Source organism: Saccostrea echinata, unplaced genomic scaffold, assembly GCF_033153115.1.
Source record: "Saccostrea echinata isolate AGI-Se365-2 ecotype Australia unplaced genomic scaffold, CSIRO_AGI_Sech_v1 ptg000052l, whole genome shotgun sequence".
NCBI classification, from domain to species: Eukaryota; Metazoa; Mollusca; class Bivalvia; order Ostreida; family Ostreidae; genus Saccostrea; species Saccostrea echinata.
Window position 1 is genome coordinate 364,355 of NW_026889801.1, and position 16,099 is coordinate 380,453.

At 32.8% G+C, this 16,099-nt stretch overlaps 1 protein-coding gene across 2 annotated transcripts in view; it reads left to right on the forward strand.

Annotated features, from left to right (window-relative positions):
* LOC133204253 (tubby-related protein 4-like) overlaps positions 1-16,099 on the forward strand; it is a 48,282-nt gene that overhangs the window by 19,571 nt on the left and 12,612 nt on the right. For both annotated transcript variants that reach the window (XM_061339995.1, XM_061339994.1), the window contains 6 exons: positions 1,925-2,053; positions 3,480-3,644; positions 7,237-7,411; positions 9,769-9,885; positions 11,248-11,393; positions 14,412-14,639. In XM_061339995.1, coding sequence (XP_061195979.1) covers positions 1,925-2,053; positions 3,480-3,644; positions 7,237-7,411; positions 9,769-9,885; positions 11,248-11,393; positions 14,412-14,639 — 960 coding nt within the window. The remainder of the gene's footprint in view (positions 1-1,924; positions 2,054-3,479; positions 3,645-7,236; positions 7,412-9,768; positions 9,886-11,247; positions 11,394-14,411; positions 14,640-16,099) is intronic.

The window sequence follows — 16,099 nt, forward strand, 5'->3', positions numbered from 1 at the left end:
TTTTACTTCGCAGAATGTTTCTAAAAAGTGCTTTATTTGAATATGCAGATGTAATTAAAACTCTGTGACACCATAAAATACAACCACAATTGGCATGACCAGGACACATATGGTTCACATTGTTTCCTGAATTTATTGTTTTGTTTTGTTGAATGTTTTGATTTTTAATGTACCTGTTCCATAAGTACACCATTTTATATCTGGGTTTATTTCCTTTTTAAAGGCAGATAGTTAGATTGATATATACATGTATATAGTCAGTCAATCTGTTTTAAATGTTCAGATAATTCTTTTCACTGTCTGCTAAGTAAATTTTTATCATATATTAAGGACATACGCAACGTAGTTTGAACTTTATTGTCTTTTTCCCTGGAGTTGAAGAGTTCCAATACTTAAAGGAACTGTGTGCTACATTTAAATGTCTATATATGCTATTGTACACCTCTTCTAAAACAAGTTTGGATAAACAAAACATCTAGAATATATCCTTAGTAATTTTTGTATATTTTTTTTTGAATTATACAAGAATTTTCATCAATTGATATCTTTTCAAAACCCCTGGTAATGCATGCTGATTTTTTTTCTACGAACATCTGATGCCACTATAATCTTAAATTAAGAATATCTTGAAAAATTATCAGTAGGTAAGGTACGTTGCATATGTCCTTAATATGAATTTAATTTTGTTTTAGTTTCATAAATAAAGTGTCAAAGAAATTCTGTTGAAAGTTTTGCTATGAAGGTTATATACTGCTCAGTGTATTTCTGCAGTGCTACAATTTGCAATTTCAAGGTTGTTTGTAGAGAATTACAGAAAGGAAATGACTTCTGGCTTTAGGCTTTACTCTTTTATTTTTTTTCATTCATTTGATAAAAATATGTCTTCCGGCTGCTGTTTTTGTAAATGCTTTGTGATATTAAATACAGGGGAAGGAAGATTTGACCAAAGAGATTTAACCAACAGGCTTTATCACAGGACAAAAAGTGATTCCTTGATCAAGAACGATATTGACATCGTCTTGAGCAAGAATTCATTTTGTAACAAGGATTTCTTTTATGTCTCTCTTTTTGGCCTCTGTCAAGAAATGTTTGCCAATTTTCTTACAAAAGCCTTATTACTCTGTGCAATTTTGAACCCTGCTGTCTTATGAGTTCTGAAGCCAGATTTCTTCAGATGAGATGCCTGCTGGTCTAGTGCTTATTTGTTTCCAACTACTGGCAGCCCCTTTTGTAACTGTGGCTCTTCATTAATAAATGGTACTTTGGCAGGCTTTTGAAACCAATGGGGCTTAGGAAAAGAGCTTGTGCTATTATAATTACTTTTGGCACATCTGGCCTTTTAGTATTAAAGTGGAAGATGCAATATTATGACTATTAGACCAAACATAAATTTGTTTTCTGTAAAATGCTGTAAAAATTCAGGGTCTTTATGTAGGAAGTCTTATAATTTTAGCTCTACTGGTCAAGGACCAGAAAATCTGATGCATTGGTAAGGTGTCCATTGTCCATCAGTTTAGCTGAATTTGTCAGTAAAATATTTTTCAAAATGCTACTCCTCCTACAGTTTTGGTCCAATTTCAATAAGACTTGGTACACAAGTAGACTATATACTAAGATATATAATTCTCTTTGTTGGTTTTTGATTTCAACAACCAGTGTTGCGTTTTTATTAAAAATAGAAATTTCTTTATATAAAATTCTTTCTTTAGATTAAACTCATGTTGATAACCCGGAGTCTCCTGTATCCTTTTATTTTGGAAATACTATTAGTAAATGGCACAATTATATAAATTAATTGATTTTTGTTATCAAAGACATTCTACAAGTAAGTTGTAGAGTTTATTTTTGATTATAGCAGTTGCACAAAATAAGGCATCTGTCTAGTGTGCATTCACATACTAAGAAAAAAATCTTTTATTTCAAGGTAACTTTAGTTCGCTGGAATGAACCTTACCAGAAACTTGCCACCTGTGATGGTCAGGGAGCCATATTTGTTTGGATAAAACATGAAGGAAGATGGTCCACAGAACTGATCAATGATAGAAATAGTCAGGTTTGTCTTTCTTAACTGTGCCAGTTCAGAGTTCTTGAAAACGTTAACAAATGGGTAGGGCAATAAGACCCTAAGCTGCCTGAAGGAAAATTGGCAGGACCTGTCAGTCTATTCTTATTATATTCTTGGGGGGGGGGGGGGGGGCATTTAGGGGTATACTGTGGAATTGCTCATTTTTTGGGGGGGGGGGGGGTGTTAATTTTCGTTGATCCATGAAATCCTGTCCACCATGAAATGTAAAATGTCATAGACATAACTACTCAACAATTCTTTAGACATGAAATCAAATCCCCATGAACCCATTGTTTTTCCTCAAACCACAAAATTTGACCCCAGCAAAATATTGATTTTACAGCTATACATTGGAGTATTGCTGAACCTTGACTGTCATATCTGAAACTATTAGAATCGTTTCTCTTGCCACCATATACATGCACTTCAACACCATGCACTTAGAGCAAAATAAAATTGTATGATAATTTATCACTGTTCCTAACTTCAAAAAATCTTGCACCATAAAATATTCTACATTAACTGTGACATGTATTTCTGTGAATCAGAAGTTAATGAACATTCTGTTCATTGCTCTAACCTCTCTTTCTTTCTGGTAGACCTACCCTTTCTGAGTTTTTTAATGGTCCATATCCTCATCCTTTCTTTTCTTTTTTGGTCCAGATGCCTTTTGTTGAGAGCTGTACATATCAGGAATAATATTCTCAGAATTAACCAACATAAAGTGAAACTACTAAATCAAATTGATAATGGGTGATTTTTGTGAAATTCTTTTAAAATTTGTCCTGATGGGAACAACATTTTTCAAGAACTAGTGTCAGTCTGCTAGTTATAAAGAAATCAAAAAGGAAAAGCTTACTGTCTAAACTAAATATTTAAACTATTAATTCTTTATTTGGTTTGCTGATGAGGGAATGAACTGTTGCAATGATTAAAAAAAAAAATACATATCCCTCGTAAGCAACTTTTAATCTAATAATAATTAAAAATAAAGATTGGAAGGCATTTTATTGTTTATATTTTAATAGTCTGTATAAATATTGGTATAAAGTAGGTTACAGTAATAAATATTTTATTATTTATCTTAATGTCTTGGTATGTTTCTTTGATTGAAAAGCCCACTGCTTAAGAAATCTTTAATAAAGATGACTAAGAAAAAATTGGTTCTAACTACTTTAGATTGAATGGATATGATTAAGGGAAGTGACTTTCATAAGAAACAAAGGAGAAAAAATTCAGTGGATGTAAATATTTTAGGATATATAGTATTGGGGACAGGTTTAATCAAATCTTTAAAAATAATGAAACAAAATTTTTTAATTAATTTTTCGTCCCAGAAATTAAATCTTTGCAATAATTGCAACATATTAAGTCTCAAGATATGAATGTAAATGATGAAGAATTCATTTTGAAGGTGACTGACTTTTCTTGGTCCCATGATGGCAGAATGGCCCTGATCTGTTACTGTGATGGTTTTGTTCTGGTTGGGTCCGTGGCTGGTCAAATGTATTGGTCGTCTATGCTTAACCTTGATCAGACCACCATTACCTGTGGAGTGTGGTCTCCTGATGATCAACAGGTGAGTTCCTGGAAAAGCAGAGACAGCTAGGAAGATTAATCCCCCCCCCCCCCCCCCCCCCCCGAGAAAAAAAAAAAAAATTAATACCTGTACTTGTTTTTCATGCCAGTTTTCAATTATTAAATAGAAAGAAATCAAAATTGTGCCATATGCTAAACATCTTCGCAAGCCAAGGGTTTCTGATCCGTTACTCTCCTCACAAACCCTTTTCATAAGGTGCTATCAAAAGTCAGGATTTTTCTCAAAGTGTGATTGGAGTCAATTGACATTGTTCAACCAGTCAGCAAATGCTTTTGTAAATGAGGATATCTCCGTTCGGGATATTTGTTGACTCTTTAGTCTTGGGAATGAAAAGCACTAGTGAACAATGTTCGGTAGGATAATGTGCCATTCTATAAGTAGCTATGGTGTCATCCAGCTTTAAGCAGATGTGCACATTATGTGATCAGAAATCTGTATTGCAGGTAAAGATTTGCACCCTATACATAACAAATAAACAACACTTGATACCTGCTTGTCAATTATTCTTTGAATACTTTTATTTTTAAATACTAGTACGCTTTTTATTTCTGTGGATGACGCAATCTGTGTGTATGTGGTATTGAGATTCAAGATCATATGACGTAAACAAACCTGACTTTTGACAGCACCATAGGCCAAAGGTTTGTGAGGAGAGTAGAATTAATAGCGGATCAGAAACTCTTGGCTAGCGAAGATTTATGCTGAACAGCATTTATTTTCTTGATCATTTTAGTGCTTCAAGTGAAATGCACGTACTGCATGTGCATGCATGTGGTACATTTCTTATTAGCACAAAAATTGAAATTTAACAATAAAAAATGATTTGTTGTTTTCCTTCACAGAAATAAAATGTATAAGGTGTCAAATTTTAAAGTCCCTGGGCTTGCTTGAATCAATTATTAATTTGATAAGTTCAGTGGTCAGATGTTTAACATAACTACAAAGCTAAGATAAGAACTTGTTTAGATGGTGCTAACATTAGCTTGTATTTGCAGACATTACCCTGTTCATTGACATTAGCATGCTCAGCAACATTAACTTTTATGCTCCCTGACATAAGCCTGATTAAGCCTTTTTAGTCGGAGTGCCCTTAGTGCGTCTAGATATGGCAATACATAATCGAAGGTGACATAAACTGGGTCCTATGCCTTGTTAAAATATCACACAATCTTCCATCTCGTTAGATCAACCTAAAATTCATGATAAAAAGTACAAGAAATTGAATCTGAAACTTTGAGTTAAACATGTTAAAGGCAAACTGAGTAGTTTGGGTTTTTTTTTGTTTTTTAGTCTTAATATTTTTTTAACCCAGCTTGTCTTTGTGTGCTTGATCTTTTTGATTATTTTTTCTATGGAAAATACCATCGTGGGTGGATTATTGATATGGATCATATATTCCATTAGCTAATGTAATGGTCTGTAAAATGCCACTTGAATGCTTCTATAGAAATTAAAAAGATATAAAAGGTATAATTTAGGAATTTTTTAGCTTATCTTCACTGAAATATAGCATGTTAAGTGTACGTGTGTCTGGGTACCACAATGGTAGCGATTTTTGTGCTCACCAGTGTTTGGCAGCTGGTTCTTTACCAGGACTAAGCAGGATTGAATGTAGGAGTGTTAATTGTGGTCACTCTCTCAGTTGTACTGGTGCCTATTAAAGGACAATTCAGCTATTTTCATTCTAATGACCCTCTCACACCAACATCAGCTGTGTCAATGAACAATATGGATATATAAGTTATTGAACTTGTCTTTCAGTTATCGTAACAAAAGACCTCACAGTAACCGTTTATTTTTAAGAAAAAAACACAAGAACAACATGTCTTTTAATTATTACAGTGGGACCAGTGTAGATTTTCTGTTATGCCAGTTGATTTGTCTTGGAAAAAATCTTTTTATTTGGCTACCAAATTGTTTTTTTTTTCTGTAATCTGAATTTTGTTTTGAATGACTCATGAAGGACATTGTTCTGAAAAAATTAACAGTTGCTCAATATTCATCGTTTTTATTATAAGCTGTTGAAAATCCATAAAAGGAGAATAATTGCTGTGGCATCCGCTGCCCTGCTTTGTAATCTGATACACGTACATTTATTTCTTCTAAGCATGCCAGAACAGTCTGAAATTAAAGAGTCATTTTCTAGAAAATTAAAGCTTTTAAAGAAATCAATACAAAAATCTGCAGCAGAAACAAGGAGGCTTAAGTATACATGTAGATGCAAGGATTCACAGATTAAATTTGATGATTATCAGGATAATGAATGGTTCTTAAAGAGAATTTCTTAAAAAGTGGACACAGGAAAATGCACAGCAACATGCATTAAAAAAATATTTCACTATAATGGTGATTAAAAAATCCATAAACCATTATGAAAATCACATATTCTAATCCCCTGGCAATTTGAAAGCTATTTAATTTTTTGTTTATGAAATCATTTATCAAAATAAATATGCATGCAAAGCTTTTAATGAGAGAAGTTGGGAACAATTTGATTTGACTGATATAGAATTGATATTGTTTTATCCTTTTGGTTGAAAAGACTGATAGAATAAACACATTAATTTTTATGGGTGTTTTAAGGAAAGAAATTAAGAAAAAAAAATCTGTGTTAGCTGTACTTGTTGGATGCTTAAAAAAGCAATCCAGTTTGAAATGGAACAAGCAAATGAGCAATGCTTTAATTCGATGGGACTGTAAATTTTGATGTCAAAAAAGGTATTTTTCATTAAATACTCAGATAGGAAGTTCAGCCTTTATGCAAAGTATTCTGAAGGATTATGCAGTGTTTCAGGGGATTAATTTTATGATATCTCAATTTGCAAAAAAAAAAAAGAAGAAAAAAAGAATGCAACCCCCCACACCCACCCTCAAATAATTCTGATGTAAATTACTTAACTAGTAGCCATTTAGTTGCTAAGGAATACTGATGGCTCAATGGACTGTTGGTATCAGCCTGGATAGAGCACCTGACTAGTACAGTGAAACTTGTCTAATCTGGATGTTGTGTATTTGAACTCTTGTCTAATACCATGCAAACTCTAAATCCCTTTCAGTGAATTCAATGGTCAAAAATGTTGTCTAATCCAGAATGTTGTCTAATCCACCCAATTTCTATGGAACCAGTGGTGCCCAGATTAGACAAGTTTTACTGTAAATACAGGTGTCTTTGGTTTGATTCCAGGTCCAGTAATAAATTTCATAAATTTTCACTATTACATTGATCACCCCTGGACTTGCAGGTGAAAGTTTTGCCAGGGGCTAAAGAATTTAGATTGTGTGTCTTTGAGAGCAAAGACATTTGAGTAGGGAGGAATACAGTGGTTATGGCTATACAGAGTGTTGATATTAGCCTGGGGAGCACAGAGGTTAGAGCATCTGAATAGTAATGCAGGGGTCCCAGGTTCAAATTCCTAACCATATGCAGCTAAATCTTTTTCCTGTCATGTTTCATGTGTGTTAAAAAAATCAGTCTTATTTGGGCCAGTAAGCATGATAAGTAATTTGTCTTATAGACTTGGCTCTTGTACTTAATTCTTTGAATGACCTGACTATTCCATTTGTTTTACAGGTTCTGTTTGGTACTATGGATGGACAGATCATTGTGCTGAGTTCTACAGGTACCATGATAACACAAGTGATGGTGATGCAAGGAACAGAGATTATCTCCCTTGCATGGTCCTGTGAAAAGTTTAACATGGACGAGTCCTCAATGGAGCAGAATGAAAACCTTACAGCCCCTAATGGTGAGACCACTGTTTGAGACGTAAAAAACGCAATAGAAATTAATCCAATTTGGTTCAAATCTAAGAAATGATAAATAGGCACTGTGTGTTAGGCATAGAATAGCAACAACAAAAAGGGTATTTAAAATTTGATTGCCCCAGATAAAATTTATATATTATAAATACTAGAATTGAATAGACATTTTATTTTTTTCGAAGTAGATGAATATGAATTTTCTTTCTACTTTAAATGTCATCTTTATTTAATTTCAAAAGGCAACAGATTATTACAGGTTTAGCTGAACTTTATTATTGACGTCATGACGTAAATTTTTAGTAAGCATTTTTCCTCATATAATGTGTATTCTCATTTCATTATTTCAAGTTGACCAGAAGTTCACCATCTTGCAATCAAGAGGTAATAATCGTTCACAAATAATACCTCCTACCTGATTATACTGCCATTTTTGATAGCTGAGCTGTTTTCCACCATATAAATTATGTATAGTCTGGCGTATTTTTAGTGGATGTAAATTAGCATTGTTTTTCACTAAAACTCTGTTTGCTTCCATTAATCTCTATCAATAGAGGAAACTGAAGTCATATAATAATTGAAATTACTGTTTACAACTTGTTAATGCAGTGCCTAGCTCTTTATACCCTATCTTCACCCCCCCTTTCTTGACGGGGAGGGGGGAGGGTGTGACAAATGTGAGTTATGTAAATAATGGTTATTTTTTTAAATCTATGAGTTGACATGATAATGAAAAAGAAAACCTTCTCTTTTAGAGTATGGCTCTATTATATAATGATATATAATGGTTTCTTGTATTATTTCTGTTTATAATTGGCTGGTCGACATAAAATCATAATTTCTCAATCATTTTAACGGTCATAGCCACCTTCTTTAACATGTATTGTTTGTAGTATTGCATTCATTATTCAATTAAGTTGAATATTTGTTCGGATCAATTCCATTATAGAATTGGGTGAAAAAAGCAAGTTTTCTCGGAAACAGTATATGTTGAAAATACTCTATCAGTAATATCAGTAAATACAGTAAACTTCTTTTATAACGCACTCGGTTATAAAGTATCTCCAGATGTAAAGTAGCCATTTCTTAGTCCCGACAAAGTGTCTATATATTTCATTGGAAAAAACACCGCTTACAACGTATTTGTATATAACGTAATATCGCTTATAAAGTATTAGAAATTTGGTCCCGTTACATAATTACACCTCTTATAACGTATTCTGACACCTGGTTTCACACCTTTTCTATCAGTGACGGCGGATAAGTCACGGTTTGTTGACTTCATAGCTTCTCCGTAATGGATATTTTTCTAACGAGGTTTCTTTGTTGTTTTAGGTAGATGTATTTATAACAAATTGTTTGAATAAAGTTCATCTTTGAAATTAATCCAACTCTGGAAAATTTTGTAAATAAATTTCGTCAGGCAAACAGACAAACATTACGGACTCTTCTAAATGATCTGACGATCATCAAGATTTTACAGCACTTTTGAAATAATTTATAGTTTGTGAAAATAAAATGTTATTGAATATTAATCTTTCTTAATATAAGAAATGAAACCAAATAACATGTAAATCATTTATTTACATTCTCTTCATACTTTAAAATATTTAATAACACACTAGCGGTTTGAAATGTGTTTACGGTAAAGGTGTACTGAGTACTTCCGGTCTCCGTTTATAACGTACACCGGTTATAACGTAGGATTTATCACAGTCCCCTGAGATACGTTATAAAAGATGTTTCCTGTATACTTAAATTAATTTAGAAGTAATCATATTTTAGGACCTTTTTTGTTGCATTTTGTTCAATAATTCAAGTACTTGCTACTATATCAATAAAACAAAAACATAAAGATGCACTAATTTATGATTACGCTGTAATCAGTTGATAAGAACTTTGCACAAAATTTTGAGTTCACTGATTTATGTAGTTGTACAGTAATTGTTTGAAAAAGAAAATTGCTTCTTAGACAGTCTTTTTTGCATCATCACAGTTTTTTAAACAATAAAATACTTTGTTTCTGTGAAGATTAACAGTTGCAACATTGCAGAAAAAGTACTCAATCTCTGTAAGCATGTTGTTTCTGTATGAAGGGTTATTTTTGCCTGTGCACACTTACGGACAATTTTGCCCCGTTTTAAATTCATCCAGACACAGCTGTGTGTAAGAGATAGTGATTCTTAATTTGAAATTGCCCGGTTTAAATTCACCCTCTTGCGACAAGGGCAAAAGGGGCAAGAATAAAGGGGGAAAAAATTTCCCTGCATACAGGGAAACATATGCAGTAGATGTAAATATTTAAACAGTAGTCTGTAAACATATGCATGTTGTACTATTTTAGTGTCGACACCTAAATCCATGGATGCCGTTTTGGCGGTGTGCTTTAAGAGTGGTGCCATATACTTAATGTCAAACTTTGATGATCTGCATCCTAGGATCATCTACACCAACCTCAAAGGTAATTTTCTTGACTAGATTAACCCCAATTACTAATACTTATGAAAGTGGTTAAGTGAAAGGAAGGGAAATGCATGTATTATGAGTCTCATTTTTGCCTCGTAATTTCATTTAACTTCATTTGTTAATAAAGCTGTCACTGTCTGTTTCATATTTTAAATTATATGGCATCAGTATTAATAATGCATAACTGATTTGAAGTGTATGTATTTAGTGCTTGAATACAAATATTGAAATTTTTATTAAAACTCGAAAAGCTTTTATTATCATGGAAGCTCATTTTCCATCAGACATCAAAAATTAAACAATTCAGGGAAAACGTAGTTTCGGAGGAAAATGTAATTTCCATTTTTTTTTTCCATTTTAGTACATGCAGTTCTGTTTCTGATATAAACTCTTAAATCTGTTTTGAGCCAGTAATCATAATAAAGAAAGCTGATTTCTTAAAATTCTTTTTCTATTCCCTGTGGGGTTTTCCTTCCTGTTAAGACATATAACACAACATGACTTCCAAATTATTCAGAAAATGCCTTGTGTCCTCCAGATCTACAATTATCTTTCTGTTTCAAACCCATGCTATCTTTCTATCATTTTCCTAAATATCCTGCTGTTTCTGAGATTTTTTGAGGTTATTGCAAAGAAACCCAGTACAGAAATGTCAGTCACTCGCAGGAATGGTTTCCAGTTTGTACAGGAAATTGATTTTAGTTGTGTTTGGTGTGTGTCACTGTTTTGAATCAGCCAAAGTTGATTGCATGACAAGGAATGGGCCCTGCAACAATCAGGAACAGACATTTTTTTTTGTTTGGCAACAATTGCTTATCTACGTTACAAAAGCTGGGAGCACATTGTTCTAATGAGGATGTCATGAATTTGCCATAGGACATATTCTTGCTTCATTAGGTAGAAGATTATAGAATCAACTGTACGAGTATTTTGCCCCTTATCTGATCTCTGTGTTTCTATTTAAAGTGTATTTTCATTGACTGTTTTCTAGAAGTGAATACTTGGAAGTAAATTGACATAAATTGCATTACATTATGACAAATGTGCTCTCTCTGGCTATTTTCAGTTTTGCAGCAATATTGCATTAAAAAAGGTACGCCCCTCCCCAATATGTATGTAGTATCATTTATTTGGAGGTGGAGTACGTGTATATCACATGAGCAGATATATTTTTGCTTTGAACTTGGTCCCTAGTGAGAATTTTTAATCTTCTTGACCAGAAAAAACTAATGGCTTTGTCTCATTTCACACAAAATATAGCTTTTTGGTATTTGGCTTTTAGCACTTTTATTAGATTAAGCTACATTGCTATCAATGATATCGCAATGTACCTACTGTACATATTTTCTTTGAACAGGATCCATTAAATTGGACTGGTCCAACTGTGGAGAGGTGTTAGCTGTCGGGGGATTCACAAGATTACCAAATCTTCAGTGCCAAAATGAAGTTCATTTTTACACAAAAGAGGGACAACTCCTACATAGGGTTTATCTCCCCTGCCAGGTAAAGCAATATACTTAAACATCCAGTGTCCTGATTCCTGAAAAGTCAAATTTTTGGAGGAAAGGGATTTTCAATTTTCAAGATTAACAAGATTAATAAATAACATGTCTATAATTGTTGTTTTGTATATGTGTGCAGGGAGTAAAGTCCTGAAAGTGGTAAATTTAATTAATTTTGTCTGAATATTCTATATTGCTTGAAACCAGGACTTACAGTATGATCTGCTACCACAGATAAATCCTTGGGATTTTTTTTCTTGGCAATGAATGTTTCTCTGATAAATGAGAGCCATGGACCCTTTGTTCTTTTTTTAATATCAAATTTTAAAAAAAAGTTAGAAATTACACTTACTCTTACATATCTTTGAAATTCTTCTGCACTTAAGACATTTAGTGCCATAATTTTACCCCTGAAATTTGTCCCATTTTGAAATCTTGATTAGGATTATGTTCATCCATCAGGATGCCAGTGTTGTGATAGATGGAATTGCAGCATTCCAGGAGACCATTCCAGCAGTCATGACGGGGAGATTTATTCTTGTCTTTGCCATTCTAACCATTTATACTTATCGTGAGCAATGGAAATCACCAAACGTGACAAAATAGGCAAAAAAGTCGATATCCCTGCTACTAATTTGTTTAATTTTTTTTACTTTTTTTGGAGTCGGCAGCAATTCGTGAAGCTGACAGTAAATGGAGTTTATTCTTTTGAGATTAAAAGTACGCTTTGGCAGAGTGCATTAAAGAATGTGGTTTTCCAATTAAGTTTTTTTCCTATGTATTCCAAAGATGCCAGAAGGTTTATAGGCATACATTTTAAGGGGAAAAAAAACCCAACAGGAAGTTAAATGTTGAAGTCTTAGAATAATTACTGGTAATTAATAGATAAATGTTTAGATTTAAAAAAAAAAAGGATAACACTGTACATCTTGGTCAATATTCACTCTTTAGATTAATTATTTCTGATTGCATTTCTTTTGTTACCACTTTAACAACATATAATCTGATGATCTATGTATATATGTGATAGCATTCAAGATTTTTTTTGTCATTGATTAAAATTTTGAGTCTATTTCTTCATATTAAGGTAGAACTCATAGGTCAAAGGTCAAATAGGAATTAGCCCATTGTCTTTTAGGGTTAAAAAAAAAACGTTCACAACAACAAGTTGCAATATCATTAAATGGTACATTAATTTGAAATTACAGTATTTGTTATTTGATCTGCGATTGGTTTGAAGATAGAATAAAAAATCTATCATAATTACATACTTCGGACTGGTTGTCTAGGATTTGCATGCCCCTGTGACTTGGAATGGAAATGTTTCTCTCCAATTAATATATCTTCAGTAACCTTTGAGAGATAGTTAATGGCTCTGTAGAACAGATCCTATAGTCTTTCTTCTTTATTTTCCTATCAGTTAATTGACAATATTTTTTATAGTTGTACGATAAAAGTAGGAGGTAGAGAAACCATATCAGGTTGAGATGAAAACCTAATTTAAAATTGAAAGCATAAAGTAAGCTTAAAATCATTATTAATTTCCGTATTTGAAATTAGATCTTAATTGCTATATATACCAGAGACAATGTATTTCTTGGAACATTTTTCATTTCTGACTGATGAGTGATTTTTCTTCTTCAAGAACATTGATGAGATTAGCACTAACAAAAGAGTTGATATGAAGATCAGGATGTTATGTTTCTGTTGGTTCAAAGTTACTGTATCAGAAACATATGGTCTACAAGAGAGAGACAAAATTTCTACTTAGTTTCTCAAATAATTAAATTCATGTAGAATGTAAATGGAGAAATTTTTTTATTGGATTCATTGGTACAATTATGAGTATGGCACAAAATAAACAAGTGAGCACTACGCAGGTAAATGTGATGTTGACGTCAAAGTAGAACACAAACAGACACATGATTTGACATGAGTGAATGAAGGTTAACTATTTATTCATTTGTTAATTTGTAGATGACGTAAAAAATTAACATTTGATAATTTACTCTCTCTCTCCTTTTCACCTCAAGATTGGACTGTCTTCCAGAGCTATCAAGAATTCCATTTCAATATCAATAAAAGTTCCACAATCAAGTTCTAAAGCCTCCAATGCATTTTAATGCAGTGCTATTTTCCATAGTTTTTTTTCATGCTAATATGGATGTCTCAGACAAATAACTTATTGGAATCCAAAGTAATAAATGCTGGTAAACTATGTTTTGGGTCAGACATGATGTATTTATTGAAATTAGGCATCTGAAAGCAAAGTTAGGTAGGCCGTGATTGCATTTACGTAACTTAGACAGCTTATGAGTAGTAAATGCTTCCGATCCGGAGATCATATATATGGGTTGTTGGTCTAGCCTAGATAATTTTTATCTAGAGTTCCTTACAATTAGCTAGGCCTTGTCGCATTAGAGTCTCTTTGATTAGTCTCAGAACGAAGTAAAGCGGATGCAGTTTGATAAATTGCGATCATTGTCAGGCTTCTTTTGTTTTTTTACCCTGACCTATTTATGTCTCTATAAAGGATATTAGGTGAAGTTGTCATTGGCTTTGTTATGAATAATCAATCTTGTTTGATGAATTTCTGTTTGAATTAGGGTAATAATTATGCTTTGTGTTGATGGATGGTAAGATGAACTAATAGCACTAATTATTGCAGGGAGTGGTTTGTTTTTCGGGAGATCTTCATTGCTGCCTCGTGTATTAACCTATAAATACAAGCACAGGAAATGTATACTAAAAAACTTTTTTTACTCCCCCCCCCCCCCCATTTGTAGAAACCAAAATATACAGAATCATGTTATCTTTTGAAATACAATATGATTTTAATGCTACACAGTGCTCATACATAATTCTGTGTATTGTTTTGATTTAGACGAACACTTGCAATGGATTAAGGTCTTTAATGTTTGACTTCTTTTAAAAATTAATGTTCTTTAATTCTCATACTGTTTTTGCATGAATTTAATAAAATTAAAGAAAGTACATGTGTTTTCGTTCTGACTTGCAGGGTAAACCTCTGAGTGCCCTATGCTGGGGCCACAATGACCGCCGCCTTTTTGTGGCAGCAGGGTTCAACCTCCACGTGGCATGGGTGATGAAGAAGGTGCCACCTTTACAATTCCTCTGCCAGAGAGTCATACAGATTTGTATAAAAAGTGAGAAACTAATAGGAAAACTACCTCTGCCCATGAGACTCCATCATAGCGTTCAAACCATGTTCTCACCAACTATCAAGGTAACGTCATTTGAAGATAGAGTATCAATGCAGATTGATTGATTGTTTAATGCAGAGTCAGTAGTATATCAGCCATATTTTGTTGGTTGTATGTAGATCGAAGAGCTGGGATAAAAGATTAAAAGTGAAATTTTTATTATATAGTCATCTCCATTTATTCTTATAATAGGACTGATTGGATTTTTTTGTCACATTGAATGATTTCTAACACTTTATTGGGCAGAAAACATGTGTTTTATCTCTTAAAGTACAAGAAAAATTATGCCCCCTCCCCCCTAAGATAGGGGCCAAAGCTGGATATCATGATTTGAAGAAGTCATGTAATTCTTTAAGAATTTAGGGAAGTATTTATTAGAGAGCAATTTTTTTCAATTGCGAAAAATATTAGGTAGACAAAATTTAAGAAACAGCTATATTGTTCGTCTTAGTCATAAATTCTTTTGAAAATGTGGTTCCTGTACGTCTGTGGACGAAAGGAAAAAAAAAAACTAAACATTTAGGTCTTCTGCTTAAAACCCCCAAAAAGTATTTAAACCAAACTTGCAGATATGGATGTAATGCAGATATTGGTAGATAATGAGATGAATGCTCCAGGCTTGGGGGCCATAAAACTTGGACAAGCTCACTTTTGCTCTGCGTCTCATTTTTACAAAAGGAATATACATATGGAAAAGTGAAACTGAGATCAAAACTGAGCTTGTATAAGATTTATGGCCCAGAGCTTAGATGTTGCATCAGTTTTAAATTAATGCTCCATTGACTTAAGTTTATTGCAAGGTTAGGCCCATTGTTTGTCTCTGAAGGAGTATTCAAACAAAACTCAGAGATATAGTGCATCATAATGGACACTAAATGTGATGTATGCTGCAGATGTTGCAACTGACCTTCACTTTATGCTCAATTGACTCATGCTAAATACAAGGATTTTCCCAGCATCTTTTTGCTTTTTCGCTTATCTCAAGGGATAAAACCAAATATCTTATTAATAAACTCTTGGTTCAATTTTGTCAAATTTGTACATAAATGCCACAATATTAAGTCAATCCAAAGTTTACAAAACATTAAAAATTCTTTCATTTATTGAAATTAAGTTTTATCATCTCTTTTTATAGTGTTTAATAATGGTTTTGTTTTTAGACTTCACCACAAGACTAAACCTTGTGGTTCAGAATCTTCTCTGTATATGTTTCAAATTCACCTATTTTCTAGCAGTATCATTCAATCTATTGCAACCCAGTCTCTTTGAAATTCTATTCTGAAATTCCAAACTTTATTTGACAATTTTTCAAAGAGATGTTAATAAATTTAACATTTTATGGAAGCATGAAACCTTGTCAAAAAAAAAAATGAAAAATTAGAAATGAGATTTATCTCAAAGTTTGGGGAAAATAGAAACAGGCTTCAGATAAATGGTGCAATTAAGTTTATTTTTTTCACAGGAAACTGTATTTCTTCAGTAA